The 14,127-nt window shown below is 39.7% G+C and overlaps 1 protein-coding gene across 1 annotated transcript in view; it reads left to right on the forward strand.

Annotated features, from left to right (window-relative positions):
• LRP4 (LDL receptor related protein 4) overlaps positions 1-14,127 on the forward strand; it is a 79,675-nt gene that overhangs the window by 31,479 nt on the left and 34,069 nt on the right. The window contains exon 2 of the mRNA XM_085224710.1: positions 6,875-7,021. Within this exon, the coding sequence (XP_085080836.1) occupies positions 6,875-7,021 (147 nt within the window). The remainder of the gene's footprint in view (positions 1-6,874; positions 7,022-14,127) is intronic.

Consider the following 14,127-nt stretch of genomic DNA (forward strand, 5'->3'; position numbering starts at 1 on the left):
CCCGTCTCCCTCAAACTCGCACATACGCCAGTTGCACCAAACACTAACTCATTTCACACTGGGGCTGCTTCTCTTATTTTCTTTAGATGGTAATTAGCAGATATAGTGTGGAAGTTCTCTCCCTCATGCTTTTTATTTCTTGTGGTTGTATGCAGTGTAACATTTTTCAGATCTACCTGGCATAAATGTGTAATTTAATTTGAGAAGTGAAGGATGGTTTTGCTTGGTAGCGTGCCTCCCCGCAGAACTTTGTTCAGCTACATGTTTAAGAGCCAGCTGGTTCAGGACTGAGGTTTCCCTCTAAGCCTGGAAAAGTTTTCCTCTTTTCTTAGGAACTGCTAAAGTATGTGCAATACCCAGTCACAATAAAAGAAAATTAAAATTAGAATCTTTTCTTTGGAAAATGCTGCAACATCTTAAAATCCCCTGTCCCCTTTTTAAAAAATAAACAAACAACGAATTACCACTATAGCGCTTTTCCTCTAACAAAGTGAAATAGTTCCGTTTAAAGCTTTGGAAACTTTTGGATTGCTCATCCTAGTGGCACACAAGGGTATTTTTACTCTAGGCAGGCATCAAATATTTGGACACCCTGCGGGTACCCAGTCAGAGCTGCTGCAGATACTTTCACAATGGCAGTAATAAAAAAAAAAAAGAAACTGTTTGCTTTTATCAGTGCAAGGTGCCCTTCCTGACATCAGATTGTGCTGTAATGTTGCTTTTGCTGTGTTTGCCAGCAGAGCTCTGGGCTTGTACAATGGTCAGCAAATCCCTCTTCTAAAGCTGGATTAACTGTACTTTCCTTCAGTGGAAACTGCTGTTTGGGTAAGAGAGAGAAATCCAAAATTCTCATTTTCTTTTAAGATAGGCAAGCAAAGAAAACTGAACTGTTTTGCTGCAGAAACACGCAATGAAGTGCTGGTTGAAGAAAGAAAATGTATCAATCTGTGTTTAAGGCTGTCTGACATAATGTAGGTCTTCCCTTATTGAGGAATGTATGTGATGGCAATACAAAAGAAAGCTTGGCTTGGAAGAGGAGAGAGAGGTGAAAATTATATCTAACGCAGGCCTTCTAACAGCAGATGAACCAGGCAATAAAGTGCTACAAAATTCACTAATTTGAATCCTAAATGAACAATTAAATGCTCATGAGTTCCTAAAACACAGAAATCAGAATTGAAGTGCACATGTTGAAGCCAAGGCAAAATATTCTGATTTATGCAGGAGTTGTTTTTTTTTTTTTTTTTTCAAAAATACAACTTCTGTTATCCTTCCGTGCTTCTTTTGGGAGAGAAAATTCACATTCTTATGCCTGTCACTGTTGGGACATTTTTTTGCTTCTCATTTTCCATTTAATTCCATTATTTATACTCCAATTCTTTTACAGCTCTAGATTTTTACTGTAGGTTGCTGTCAAATATTTGTACTGTGTTCTCAAACCTTTCCAATATCCATTTATACCTTCTGTCCTCTGCCAGGAACTTCTAGATGGTAGGATTAAAATTATAGAAGCTGGTGTTGACATCTGTTTGTTCTGTTTGCATCTCTTGTGGTAGTGAGGTTCCTCAGGAATATCTCTGCCTTCTGCTGAAGGTCTTCTGAGAAATGCAGAGTTAGTCCCAGGAGGTGAAGGAACCCAGAGCTGTGTGATGCTCAGTCTTGGACCAAAAGAATGAATGTTCCTTTCAAAGGCTTCTGATTCTGAACTGAACAGTCTGCAACTGTAAATCTTGCCAAATATTTTAGTAGTTCTAAAGTAGGATTTTCTAAACCTGCTGGTGGTGTTTTTCTTTGAGGTGTAGAAAAATTGAGTGGATACTTAGCCATGGTTAGCTATGCTGCTGCTTTGTATGTACATACAGAATTACGTGATGGTACAAGTAAATTGATGGCTGTAAATTTAGTACTACTGCTTTTGAAAATAGCAGTAAGAATTTCTCAGTTAGGATGAAGAGGAAAAGATGCATCTAAAGGGTGGTACAGAGTGCAAGAGTCTCTTAAACAGTCAGTTCTTGGTACGTGGAAAGAAAGAACATGTGGCAAGGCAGCATGGTGTTGCCTATAGATGCCAGGATCTTTGGCAGTTGTTTGGTATAGTGTTCGTGGCCCTTATCCATTTGAGGTATCTTCATTTTTCACATGGAGTGTGAGAAAATCCTGCTATTGCTAGAATATTATAAGGGCCTCACAGAGGTGATGCATCTTGAATAGCAGGAACATATTTAAGCAACAGCTTGTGGAAAGGTGAGTTCTCTACGAAACAGGTAAGAGCTGCCATCTGTCACTGTTCTCACTGAAAACTGAAGCAGCAGCTCTACTCCTGGAATAAAACACGCTGTGAGGACTTGGAAGAAAGTGTTTTCAGGTTCACCTAAGAATTTGTTGCAGAGTTCAGTTTGGTAATTATTCTGCCTACTTAAGTTTCCTTTGTAATTTCTGTGACTCTGTTGCAAATACAGGGCTGTTATATAATAGCTCTTTAGTGTTGCAAATGACCTCATCAGCAAAATGAACCTTTGTATGTTAAATTTTTCTTTATGGATTGTATTATCTGTCCTAATGAAGAGTGGGGGGTGAAGAGGAAAACAGAGCAAGAATCTTTTGTTTAAGCAATCCAACCTCTGCAAACTCTGGAGAAAAAAAAAAAAAAAAAGAAAAAAAGGAAAAAAGAAGTGTGCTGCAGAAAGAATTGGACTATTTACTGCTGCTTTTCAGCTGGACATGAGATAATTGTTTTGCCAGCTTTAGATGTAAAATTACAAAGATGCTGAGTATGTTTTTAGTAAGGGAAAGAATGGGGGTAAAAATTTTACCTTCCCTCGGAAGAGATTTTGTGTGTCAGATAAACATAACAGTGGGGAATATTTGGAAGGAATCTGAAGAAACTAGGCATACCATTCTAAAAGTAAGGTGCTGGCAGATGTTAAGTATGAGGTCTGTGTTTAGACTGATTTCCTGTTTAAAAATTTAGAGGCTGTTTATGTAGTATTTTGCTATGAAAATTGTTTGGTTTCTGGATTCTGCTGCTCTCGCTTCTGGAGGGAAGAAAACTACAGAGGGTGAAGATGATTTTTGGTTGCTTGTAACCACGTAAAGAACTTGCGTCATGGTCATATGAGCTATCGAGGTAGGCATGGAAAGTTGAGTGATGTTGGCTCAGAATCTGGCAATGGTCTCTGTATAGCTTCTATATATTGTTTTACACATTTCGATGTCAAAATGTCATTTCTTTCCTCTTGGAAAAGTGAAATGATTTTTGAATACAAAGCTTTGTTAAAACGTCCAAGACTCCAATGCAATGAGAAGTTTCATGAAAGATGTTTGTCATGGCTAAGCCCAGAGGTTCACCTGATCGTTTCTGTTCCGGAATTATATGCAGAAGTGTAAGAAGATATTTCTGCTTTGATTGCTGGTCCAGTTGCCTGAAAGGCAAGTGCTGACTTCCGTCATGCTCCTGGACCCCGAACTAACTGGGGTTGAAATGTGACACTGGAGGTTTATGTTCCACCCTCATGCCTGCTTGGTTAGTCTTCCATCTCACACTCTCTATGTTTATTAAGTGTTCGGTGTTAAATAGTAAGTCTTCCGTTGAGGCTTCTCAAACCAAATGCATTACTTCCGCTTGTTGATGGGGTGGGTGGAAAAATCACACTTCTCATCTTTCTCCCTCCTGGGCCCTCCTCTGTTACAGAGGGAAAAGTCAATGGAGCTCTGAGCACTGTGAAATAATCACGTTACGCCAAGGGTAAAATGCTGTCCACATCGAAATAATTAAGAAAATTCCTGTTATTTGCAGGGCGTCTCGCGCTTCATTCAGTCTGTTCTCTTTATTGGATAAACACGAGTCATCCAGGATTGATTCTTCTCTGATGCTGTTTATAGGTAGGAGTAAGTTACTGTGTTTAAAAAGAGTCATCTTTCTTCAAGGTGTGCTTTCTGAAAAAGAACATCCAAATGTAAGGTCAGAGTAAATCATGATGTATAAAACACATCGTTATAAAGTCTAGGTTAGTTAACCTGAAGATCACAAATTGAAAAAATAAGATTCGCAAAGATAATAATTTAAACACAATATGTTTACATAATGGTATCATAAGTATAGGATAGTGCATGCAAGTAGGTATTGGCTCTTGGGTTGCAACATCTCCTTCAGCTTCCAACAATTTCTGTAGCTTTGTGAAAACAGAGATGGCTGAACATTGCGACTTCAGTGAGGCAGGAGGAGCAGATTTAATACATGTGTGTGTATAGCTTGGTATTGATTGCAGTAAGATAATGGTGTGTTTAATGGTTCAGCAGATTGAGTTGCAGTTTGTAGATTTCCCAGGAGTTTGAGACACTGCGCTAATTCTTCCTGTGTTGTTGCAAAGGTGAGGTCCATTTTAGCTGCTGTCCTGCAGCTAAAATAATTTGCTCTTTTATGTTTTTTCCCCAACTTTTCACCTACTCATGTTTATCTTAAATATTTTGCCCCAAGTTTAAAAATTGTTTGCATTAATGTTAGATCCTTTCCTGTTGCTGAATCTACCCTTGAGTGTGACATCACGGGGTCTTGGAAAGATACAGCAAGTTGCTACTACTTTCATATTTGTCTTTTTCTGAAGGTAATGAGGACAATGATCAGCATCTTGGGTGCACTCCAAGAAGAAAGGGTATTGGAGCTGGAAATGTTTAGGATAAGTGCTGTGAGTTACTGTTACAGTTACTGTTGAGCCAAATGATGGAAAATATACTTTAAGAAAAAGTATTTTGAATAGTATCTACCTTAGGAACATGTGGTTGTGCCTTTCTAAGTAGTGGTAGGCTCCAGCAGGAGGTAGTTTGTCCTGAATTTCCTGTGCTATTGGTTTGAAGGAATTTCTCTTTGAGCTTTGTGGAGGTTTGTGGTTCTGAATTTCATCAAATATTTTGCATAGATGATGTGTTACTTTTCCCTAAGGATGTCTGAGCTGAGATTTTTGCCTCGCATTAGAATTAAACTTGTCGTTAAACATCTTCATCACTCACTCATTGTGTGAGTCTTTTTGTGTCAGGCTTTGCTGTAGCCAAAACTTGTGGGTTCATGGAGCATCTGAGCACTCGGCCCCTTCCCAGTTCTTTGCCCTTCTTTCTGTCCCTTATTCACCTTGCTCTTCCTGCTTCTACTCCATTTTGCATCACACATTGATTGCCTTCTCTGACATCTGCAGTAATACCATAGGTATACCTTTTCTGCCAGGCCTTTTAAAGATAAATTATTCCAGAGATGAGAAATAAATATATTGTGCACCCACAGAAGTCTCTGTGCTAGGAGATAAAGCAATCAGTTTGGTTGTGGGTGTCCTTGAGAAATAGTGCTTGGGATACTCTTGGGAAGTAGTTTGGTGGGGGCTGCCAACAGGCGGTGCAGCAGAGGGAGCAGGGGCTGGCTGAAATGTTCTCAGCCAGGAAAAAAGTTATCATGGAATTATTCCTTCAAGATGCATGCATCCCCTTGAAACTTAAATCATAACTTAACTTACCTAAGTGGATATCTCCACTGGAGGGAATTCTGCTGTGGAGAAAACTTGCAGAACAGTTAAATGCAATTCTGCTGATACTGCTTTTAACAATTGGAATAGGAAATGAGGAAATTATTAGCCTTTTTTCCTCCTTCTTTTCTTTCTATCTTTTCTCCCCATAGGATTTTATGGTTTATTTGTCACAGTCCATGTTCAATCATGGATATACTAAAGACAACAAATGAGATCATTACATCTGCAAATAGATAGTTTGGTGTGTGTGTGTGTGTATATAACTACCATGTAGGGCAGTTATCCCTCTGTGCTTCTATCCTTGTGACTTATTGTTTAAGGTGAGAGCTTTAGATTTGTTAGAATTTCAGAAAGAAGGAACCATGGAAAAAGAATCCAGTCCCAGTCTAGTCTGAGGTTGATTGATAGAATAATCCTTTATTTAACAGTGATACTGATTATATTGATCATCTTGATAACTTCAGACCAAAGTTCTGGCATGATCTTTTCCCTTTTGAGGGTGGGTTGTAGTGTATTCTCTCTCAAGGCAGAGGTTTATTAACTGAGTATATGGGTTACATCATAAACAGTTGCATTTGCAAATGGGTGAATGTCAGAGCTGAGCGAGAATTGTTCAGTAGGTGGCAAAGGGGAGAACAGGATTGGGAGCTCCTTAAGCTAACTTTAAAGCTGCAAAAAGTGTTCCTATTGCATTACGGCTTGACATTTGAACTGCATTTTTTTTTTTTGGTCTGTTTGTAGAGCTGAAAATCCTCTTCTCCTGCTTTCATGAATGTCAGTTATGCACACGACAATGTCACAGGTTAATCTCTACAGATAAATAAATGATTTTTTTTTTTTTTTTTGATCTTTCACTGGAATCTGAAATCTCTAAAGCACTGACAGCTTAATGTTTGGCATCTAGAAAGTTCTGGAGTCAGGAAATCCCTAATAACCCTCTGAAGTAGAATCTTTGATATCCCTTCTGTTGTGTTGTCAGAACTAAGTGGAGCAGTGTCAGCGCTCTGCTGTAGGAGAAGGCTGAGTCTGTAAAATAAAAAGGGTGTTCTGGTTCCTAGGATTCTTTCAGCTCAATTGTGATTAGTGCAAAGTTATTTTCCAGCTGATTCCTAAAGCTGTATTTGGCAGGTTGCTATTTGCTGTTGCCTTCAGATAGTTCAGTTCCAGGAAACTGTGCATAGTGCTTGATCTCCTATTTCAGCAGTGCAAGAGAGGTGAATGCTTTTCTGTGTAGGAGAGTGTACGTTCATACATGTGGTGTGGACACGGAGAATAATTATGATGTCAATTTGTATTTAATGCAATTACCCTAAAATAGAGAGAGCTCTTCGAAATACGCCGTTTGTTTGTTCCTTTTGCAGGCATAACAAGTAGCACCGAATGCTCCTGTGGACGCAATCACTTCACGTGTGCAGTCAGTGCTTTTGGGGAATGTACATGCATCCCAGCTCAGTGGCAGTGTGATGGAGACAATGACTGTGGGGACCACAGCGACGAAGATGGCTGCAGTAAGAATACCGTTTGTGACTTGTGTTTGTGTAAAGCTGAAATGTCTTAACTCTTTCTCTGCAGATGCTTCTCTTTTACAGACAGGTCCTACTTTTTGACTGTCAAGTGTTTAAAATTATAAATGGTCTACTTTTGGCTGACTCTTGTAATCTACCAGGGCCAGCATCTGCTGGCAGAGCACAGTGAAAGCCATCTTTGTCTTTTGCAGAGGTTTTGGAATGTTTGCTGGATGTTTTATAAAGAGAAACAGATAGAAGTACTTCTGTTCTCTCTACCCTTTCAAAAACACTCTGTGAGCACAAAGTTACATGGTTCTTCTGTAAGTAGTAATAGAAAACAAACAAACAAAACCCAAAACACAGTGTGATATATATTGAAGGTAGATAAAGTAAAACTTTCAAACACTTATGGTTTCAAATCCAGCTTCTCTATGAAGAGATGTTAAGATGAGCACTATGATTGACTTCCATTGGCTTTGGGATTCACTGATTAGCTTGTAGCTGCTGTGTATCTGTGTTTTGTCAGCATCCATGTAACTGAGTGCAGATGGATGGGAACTGATCAGAAGTCTCAATCTTAGAGGGTCTATCATGGCATAATGAATTGGAAGAGAAATTTCTTTTCCATGAGGCCACAATTTAGTTGCTTTCTTCCCTTGACTCTTTGGATTCCACCGACCTTGGTAGAATTAAATGATAGAGAAAAAGGCCCAATTTCGTGGAATTCCTTTCCTGAAAGTTTTCCTAGAGCTGAGGATTTAAGATTCCTCTTAAGACTGCATGAACGTGATTGAGAAATAGATCTTCCTCTGTTGGATATTTCTGCCTGGTTTCCTTTCTTCACATCTGTAAGAAAAAAGAGCTTCCCTCATCATCAGTATATTGTTTTTACTCCTCTTTAAGAGTTTTCAACCCAGCTGTAGGAAATCATCCTTCCTTCTCATTTCTTGTTTCTTATAATTTTTCACAAAATTGTGAACACATAGGAGGCTTTGGTGAAAAGCAGATTTTTGAGAAATAGGTCACCAGCAAACTGAGATCAATGTTTTTGTTTAAATATGATTCATGAAAGTTTTACTGGGCAAGGAAGGAAGCTTAACTGGAGAAATTATTGAAAGAAGTGGAAGTGTAAAAGCAAAACCTGCATGTTTACATTTAGTAATGAAAATGGAAATTATAACAGCAGGAAAGAGGAGATGAAGATCTGAGATCTAAAGAAATAATATTAAAATCTCAAAAGAACAAAAGAAAGAGTTCAGGCTGAAAAAAAGAAGAGAAATTGAGCAGGAATATGAGAAATGGGGAGGTAAGGTTATCCAGTAACTAAATTAGTTTTGCTAGCCTCTTCCTGAGCACAGAAACTTGTTTTTTTTTTTCTATGATTATGCTTCCCAAATCTATTGGAATACCATGAAAGGGTCGGTCACCATTCAGACAGGATTTATTTGTTGATAAGGTCTACTTTGTGCATTAATACAGTCCAGCACCAAAGATTCTTAAACTAAGCAACTGCAGAAACAGTTGTGGAAACAGAAGAGGGAACAAGCAAGAGATTTTTCGAAATTAACAAGAGTTACTTTATCATTTGACATGTACTTTAGATGTGGATCTTCTTACCACAAAACACTGATTCTGAAATTTCAAACATTTTTAAAAAGCAATCTGATAAGTTAAGCAATGGGGTTAAGGACTCTATAGAAAGTGTAAATGCAGGGCTTCAGTGCACAAGTGCAAGATTGCAATGGGAAGGCCCTGGGAACAGTTTTTCTATTAAGTCTTCTGGATTTTGCTTTGAGTAGCTGCTCCATATAATTCCAAATATGTGATATTATTGTTAGCTTGTAAGACAGATTGATTATTCAGTATAGGCTCCTGGTAGTTGTCTATGATAAATCATATATCATAGATATTATTGCACTGAAATTCTTTGCTAAAGATCACTTGCTAAATTTCTCTGTTTTGCTTGGCTTATTGGAACCTTGGGAAGATATACCCTTTCGTGGGGCTAAGTTTCAATTTTATTGGTTTACTGACTGTGCCAACATAAAGAAGACAGAAGGAGTGCAAGAGATGCGGTGAGCTGTAAGCGCCTTTGAACAGCAGATCAAACTTTAAACCAATGTAAGCTTCTCACAAATCAGCACTGATAGTTCTACACAGTATATGAGAATGATCAGTTCGTACACGGCCAGCAAGGAAAGAAAATGTATGATTTGTGTGCACTGTTTATGGTTGGAGTGAAGTTTTCAGCAACATCTATTTTGAACTTGATTTATTTTCTATTTATTGACTTTTACTAAGTGTTAATTTCCTGACATAAATGTTGAGCTACAGGTTTGAAGTTACAGATTGTCCTGATGAGGTCATCCTACAACCTGATTTTAAAGGCTTAGCTAAGAAATCAGTGAGGTTTCTCACAAACCATGGAATAGTCTTCATGCTGAGATGAGCCTAGTGGTTTGTTCTGACTCATGAGCCAAAGTGTGTGCACACTTGAGTGAACTGGTCTGAGATGCTCAAACCGTCATGATTGTTTTTCAGCATCATGTGGAAGTAGAACTCTGAGTGGTAAAGACGGGAGCTAGAATATCATCAAGTAAGTGTCTCTGATAAAAGAACCAACAAATGATTGCAAGGAATCCTACATTTCCTCTGGTTTCTTCCAGGCTAGTCTTAGAAGTGTTGCTGTAGCTGTCCAAACTTTTCAGAAAAATTAGGTTGTGACCATGCTTGTTTTAATATCTGTTTGTCCTTAAGTATATCAGCTGATATGTACACTATATGCAGATGAAACAAGAAGTTTTGTCAACTTTATTGAAAAATTAAGGTGAGAGTGGGAAGACTTTGGACAGCTGTACTCCTAATAAAGCAGGAGAGTGAAACCCAGGGTAATGGAAAACGCAAAAAGTATCAAGCTGAGATTCAGTTTTGGATCAGTGTCTATAGACCCTTTATATGTTTAAGTAGGTGATCAGACTTTACTAAATGCTCTGTAGTGAAGCAATTATCTAGCCTGGAACTGATAATCTATAATTTCAAGTAAGAGGTAACTTGAAACAAGTTGTGTGTTAAGAAAGCAGGATATTAAGACTCGGCAGTGAGAATTCTGCACCTATGAAAAACAGGAGTAGAGGCAGGGACTGTTTCTTTCTTTTGAGAGAGATTTTTCAGTTTCGATATAAATTCTCTGGCTTGGTTTTTTGTTTTTGTTTTTTTTTCTTAATGTTATTTTACAAACTGTAGAGTAAACTGATGCTTTTGGAAGTCATTTGCAGTAGGTTTTCCCCCTTCTATACACCCCAGGCTGACTGATTTTCCTGTAAGTATTTTTAGCTTGAATTGTTGTCCTGTATTGGTTGCCTGGCTCTCACAGGTGTTTTCCTGTAATTCTTGGTAGAGGCCTGCCTTTGCTTACCTGACTATGATAGGAACTGTCTTCTTACAAATCTGAAGCCCTGCAGTGGTGAGAGCCAATTATTCCATGACATGTTGACTTCCTGCTCAGGATCATGTTTACAGGCCAAAATTCTGTAGTAATAATAGTAATAAGCAATGTCCCAGCTGTCATGCCAGCTTCATAGACTTTTTCTGGTGTCAGCTCTCTGGCTTACTGACAGTGTCTGGATTGGAAGTCTTTGCTACACATGCCCGGAGTAGCTCAGCTGCCTGCTTGCCTTGTGCCAACAGAGACTACTTTGGACTGTCCCTAACGAAAGCTGCATGCAAGCAGGGGGATGGTTTTCATTCTGCCCTTCTACATGCACTTTGAAGTTCAGTGTGGTGTGAATGAGTCTTGCTTCCTGTGGCAGGGGTGAAAGGACAACTGAGTAAACTTGGCCCGAGGATTGATAAATAGTTCTGTTTCTCATAAGAAATAACCCAAATCCCCCAACATCCTGCAACAGAATTTAGAATTTTCAGAAATTCTCCTTAGCTTGTAAATGCGTAGTTCCTTGGGATGCAGACTTCCTTGCTTAGCTGCATGCTCTGTTGAACAGCACTATTTCATTTAAAGGTCCTGAAGAAGAATTTACCTTAAAGCTTAACTGAGAGTGGCCTGCTGTTCCTATCTCATTTGGGAGTTTTACATAATTCCTTTTGAGCAACAACACATTCAAATCCAGGAGATGGTCTCATTGCTGCCAGAAACTGTATAACGACTATGCTTATCAGTCCTCCATTATCTCTGTTTAACAGTGTTGTGAGGATAAAAATCTTGCAGTTCTTTTACTGAAATTACTGGAAGCTTTTCCATAATGCTTTCCCCATAATTACCAGTTTTGAGCTCATACACAAGAGCCCAGGCAAAGCTTTGCTTCTTTTTGAGCTCATACACAAGAGCCCAGGCAAAGCTTTGCTTCTGAACTTCTAGTTTGGCTACTTAGGAACTCAGTTCATGGTTTCTCTTGAAAAGATAACATTTCCACAGCGAGTCTTTCTTGTGAGTAAAGTTTGCTCCATGCTTTATCATTTTACTGGGCTTAGTATATATAGGCTCCCTTCATAAACCATCACAATTAATGCAGTGCCACTTCGGACACAGAGCTTTTGATTGAAAGGCTGTGGAAGGTTGGGTGCTGGTACAGTTTTTCTTTCTTTCCTTTTTTTTTTTTTTGACCAGCGAAGTGCTTACGTACAGTTCAGCAGTGCCGTTGAAAACATTTTCTGTTATTCTACAAAATGTGGCTGGTGGAATGTAGTGTCTCCCCTTCTTTCCTGGGAGCTTACTAGCAGCCTTTATTCTTCTTTGTGGACCTAAGGCCTGCTGTGCTGCAGAGCACAGCAAACAGATCTCTGTGTGCACGTGTGTTTGTGGATGTTGTGTATACACACGTGGGGCTCAAGCTGTAGGTGGTATGAAAACTTTGTAATTTATATTTGTTTCTGAATTAACTCCTCATTCTTCACGTGACGAAGAGATAGTCTAATCAAACAGTATTGTTCAAACTGCTGTGACCCAGATTAGGGCACCAGTCACTTGCTGTCCTTGGATACAAAGCAATCTGGTCACTGCAGGCAGTGGGGATAAAGTGTTCAAAGGACAGCGAGACGTGATTCAGTCTGCGTTTCACCTTATAAACCTCCCTTTCCCCCTGCCCTCCCCCTCTCCTTCAGCTTGGCCATAAAAGAGTGCCCTGTGTAATAGGAGTTGGGAGAGGGGGAGGAACAGCAGCCCTACGATAGACCTAGCTTTGCCGAAGCCTTGGATGATGTCCAGTGTGACCATGCAGAGGGATGAGCTCAGGGAAATGGTTGGAAGTTCAAAGGCCTTTTTGTGTTGCTCACTGTCGGTCGACAGATGTGCTGTCTTGGGCTGTCACTGGCTCGCTTTGCTCTTCCCACAAGCTTCCCTTCCTCGTGCTTGTTCCTTCTGCCTAGGAAAGCAGATTAGTTCCCATCTTTCTGGGCATTTTTCTGTCTCCAGCTCTATCCTAGGATTTGCCTTTGCACATCTCTTTTTAAGAAAACTGCAGCTGATTTGCACAGATGTGGAGAGATGAAACTGGAATCAAGTGGGGAAGTGGAGTAGTGAGGTGTTACTGTGTTTACCATTGTGTTATTTAATTCTGCTCTGAGCAGTGGTGAAAACATGTTAGTGCAATGATTATTTTCTCATCGGGGAAATCGTGCCTATGAAAGCCTTGCAGCTTTCCTAGGAAGTAATAAACAAAATAAATATCCTTAATTTTACCACTGATAGAAGTGGGGCCAGAACTATCCCACAGTCATGCAATAATAACAATCAAATCTGAGGAGAAAATACCAATGTTCTTTTTCCAGTCTTCTAACTGCTAATCCAGTTTGTCCAGAGAGGTCTTGCTCCCTCTCTGCCGAGAGAAGTCCTTAATGTTTTGTTTATGTGGCCATGTATTCTTCTTCTGACTGAGAGAGGAAGAACATGGAAGTATGGCTTTTAAAATTAGTCAAGGCTGTGAAATATGCTTACCATATTGTATAGCTATTCTATCATGTCAGAGAAAAATACAGTGGAGGCTGTTTGAATGTCAAATACTATGTGTTTCCCAAGTGTGACGTCTTAACTTTTGAATTTTCTCTTAACTTTGTATTTCCAAACATCTTGTCTGGATATATTTACAACAGCACTAAACGTTAGCTCTGAGCTAATACTATGCCCTCAGCTTTCACTTCATAGGAATAAAACTCAATTCCATCAAAGTACAAAGAAATAAATGATCAGCATAAAGGCTGAATAATAGTAGTCCCAGAACAAAGAGCTGTACAGTGAAACTGAAGCTGACGTGTGTAGAACAAGCAGGAATGTTTCTTTGAAGACAGTTTGCTTTATAATGGGGAGAAGGGATTGTGGGCTGGGAGGGGCAGGGCTGGGAAAAGAGGTTAGGGAGAGGCTGCCCTTGCCTGAAAGCTGCTCCTGGAATCTCCTGCATTTTCCTTTGAAGCATCTGTTTCTGAACATGATTAGATTCAGGTTACAAATTTACATGGATCCCTGTCCTGATCCCATTGGCAGTTCCTAAGCTTTATGAAACATCAGCCTTTGTTCATTAGGGTTGTTTTTTTGTTTTTCTGCTTTTTGTCTTAAGTAGTTTTGGGATTTTTTTTTCTTCCTCCTTTATAGGAGAGCTCCTGTAGAAGGGGATTTATCTCCCCCCTGGTGCTGTCTGGGCTGGCACACACTTGCTGTCTGCTGGGGTGGGAATTAGGTCCTCCTTTGTATGTGTTTTGCTCTCTTTCCCCTGCTCATGCACCCCCTCCTCTGTGCTTGAAGCTCAATTTTTATATTTAGGGGGAGTATGAAATTGGCTGAACTGCTCCCTGTAGGGGTGGAATTTCATTTTGTGTCGTTACCTCATGAAGGGATGCAGCAGTTCAATGGGATAATGGTATCAGCTCTGAACCAGTGCTAATGGCCTAACCCTCTGCGAGCCTGAAGAATTCTCCCCTGGAGAGTCAGCATGCAAATTCCCTTCCAGGCGGCTCCTGTGCAGTCCTTTGGTGATTAGTCACGCTGGGACTGGGGAGAGCAGACAGAAAAGCATATGCTGGGGGGATGGTCTTAGTCCTGAAATGGCAGCTGAGGCCAGGGAAGGTTTGCTTCAGCGTGCAAAGTATGGGATCTGTCCTGG

The sequence above is a fragment of the Meleagris gallopavo genome, chromosome 5 (genome assembly GCF_905368555.1).
Source record: "Meleagris gallopavo chromosome 5, MGAL_WU_HG_1.1, whole genome shotgun sequence".
Taxonomy (NCBI): Eukaryota; Metazoa; Chordata; class Aves; order Galliformes; family Phasianidae; genus Meleagris; species Meleagris gallopavo.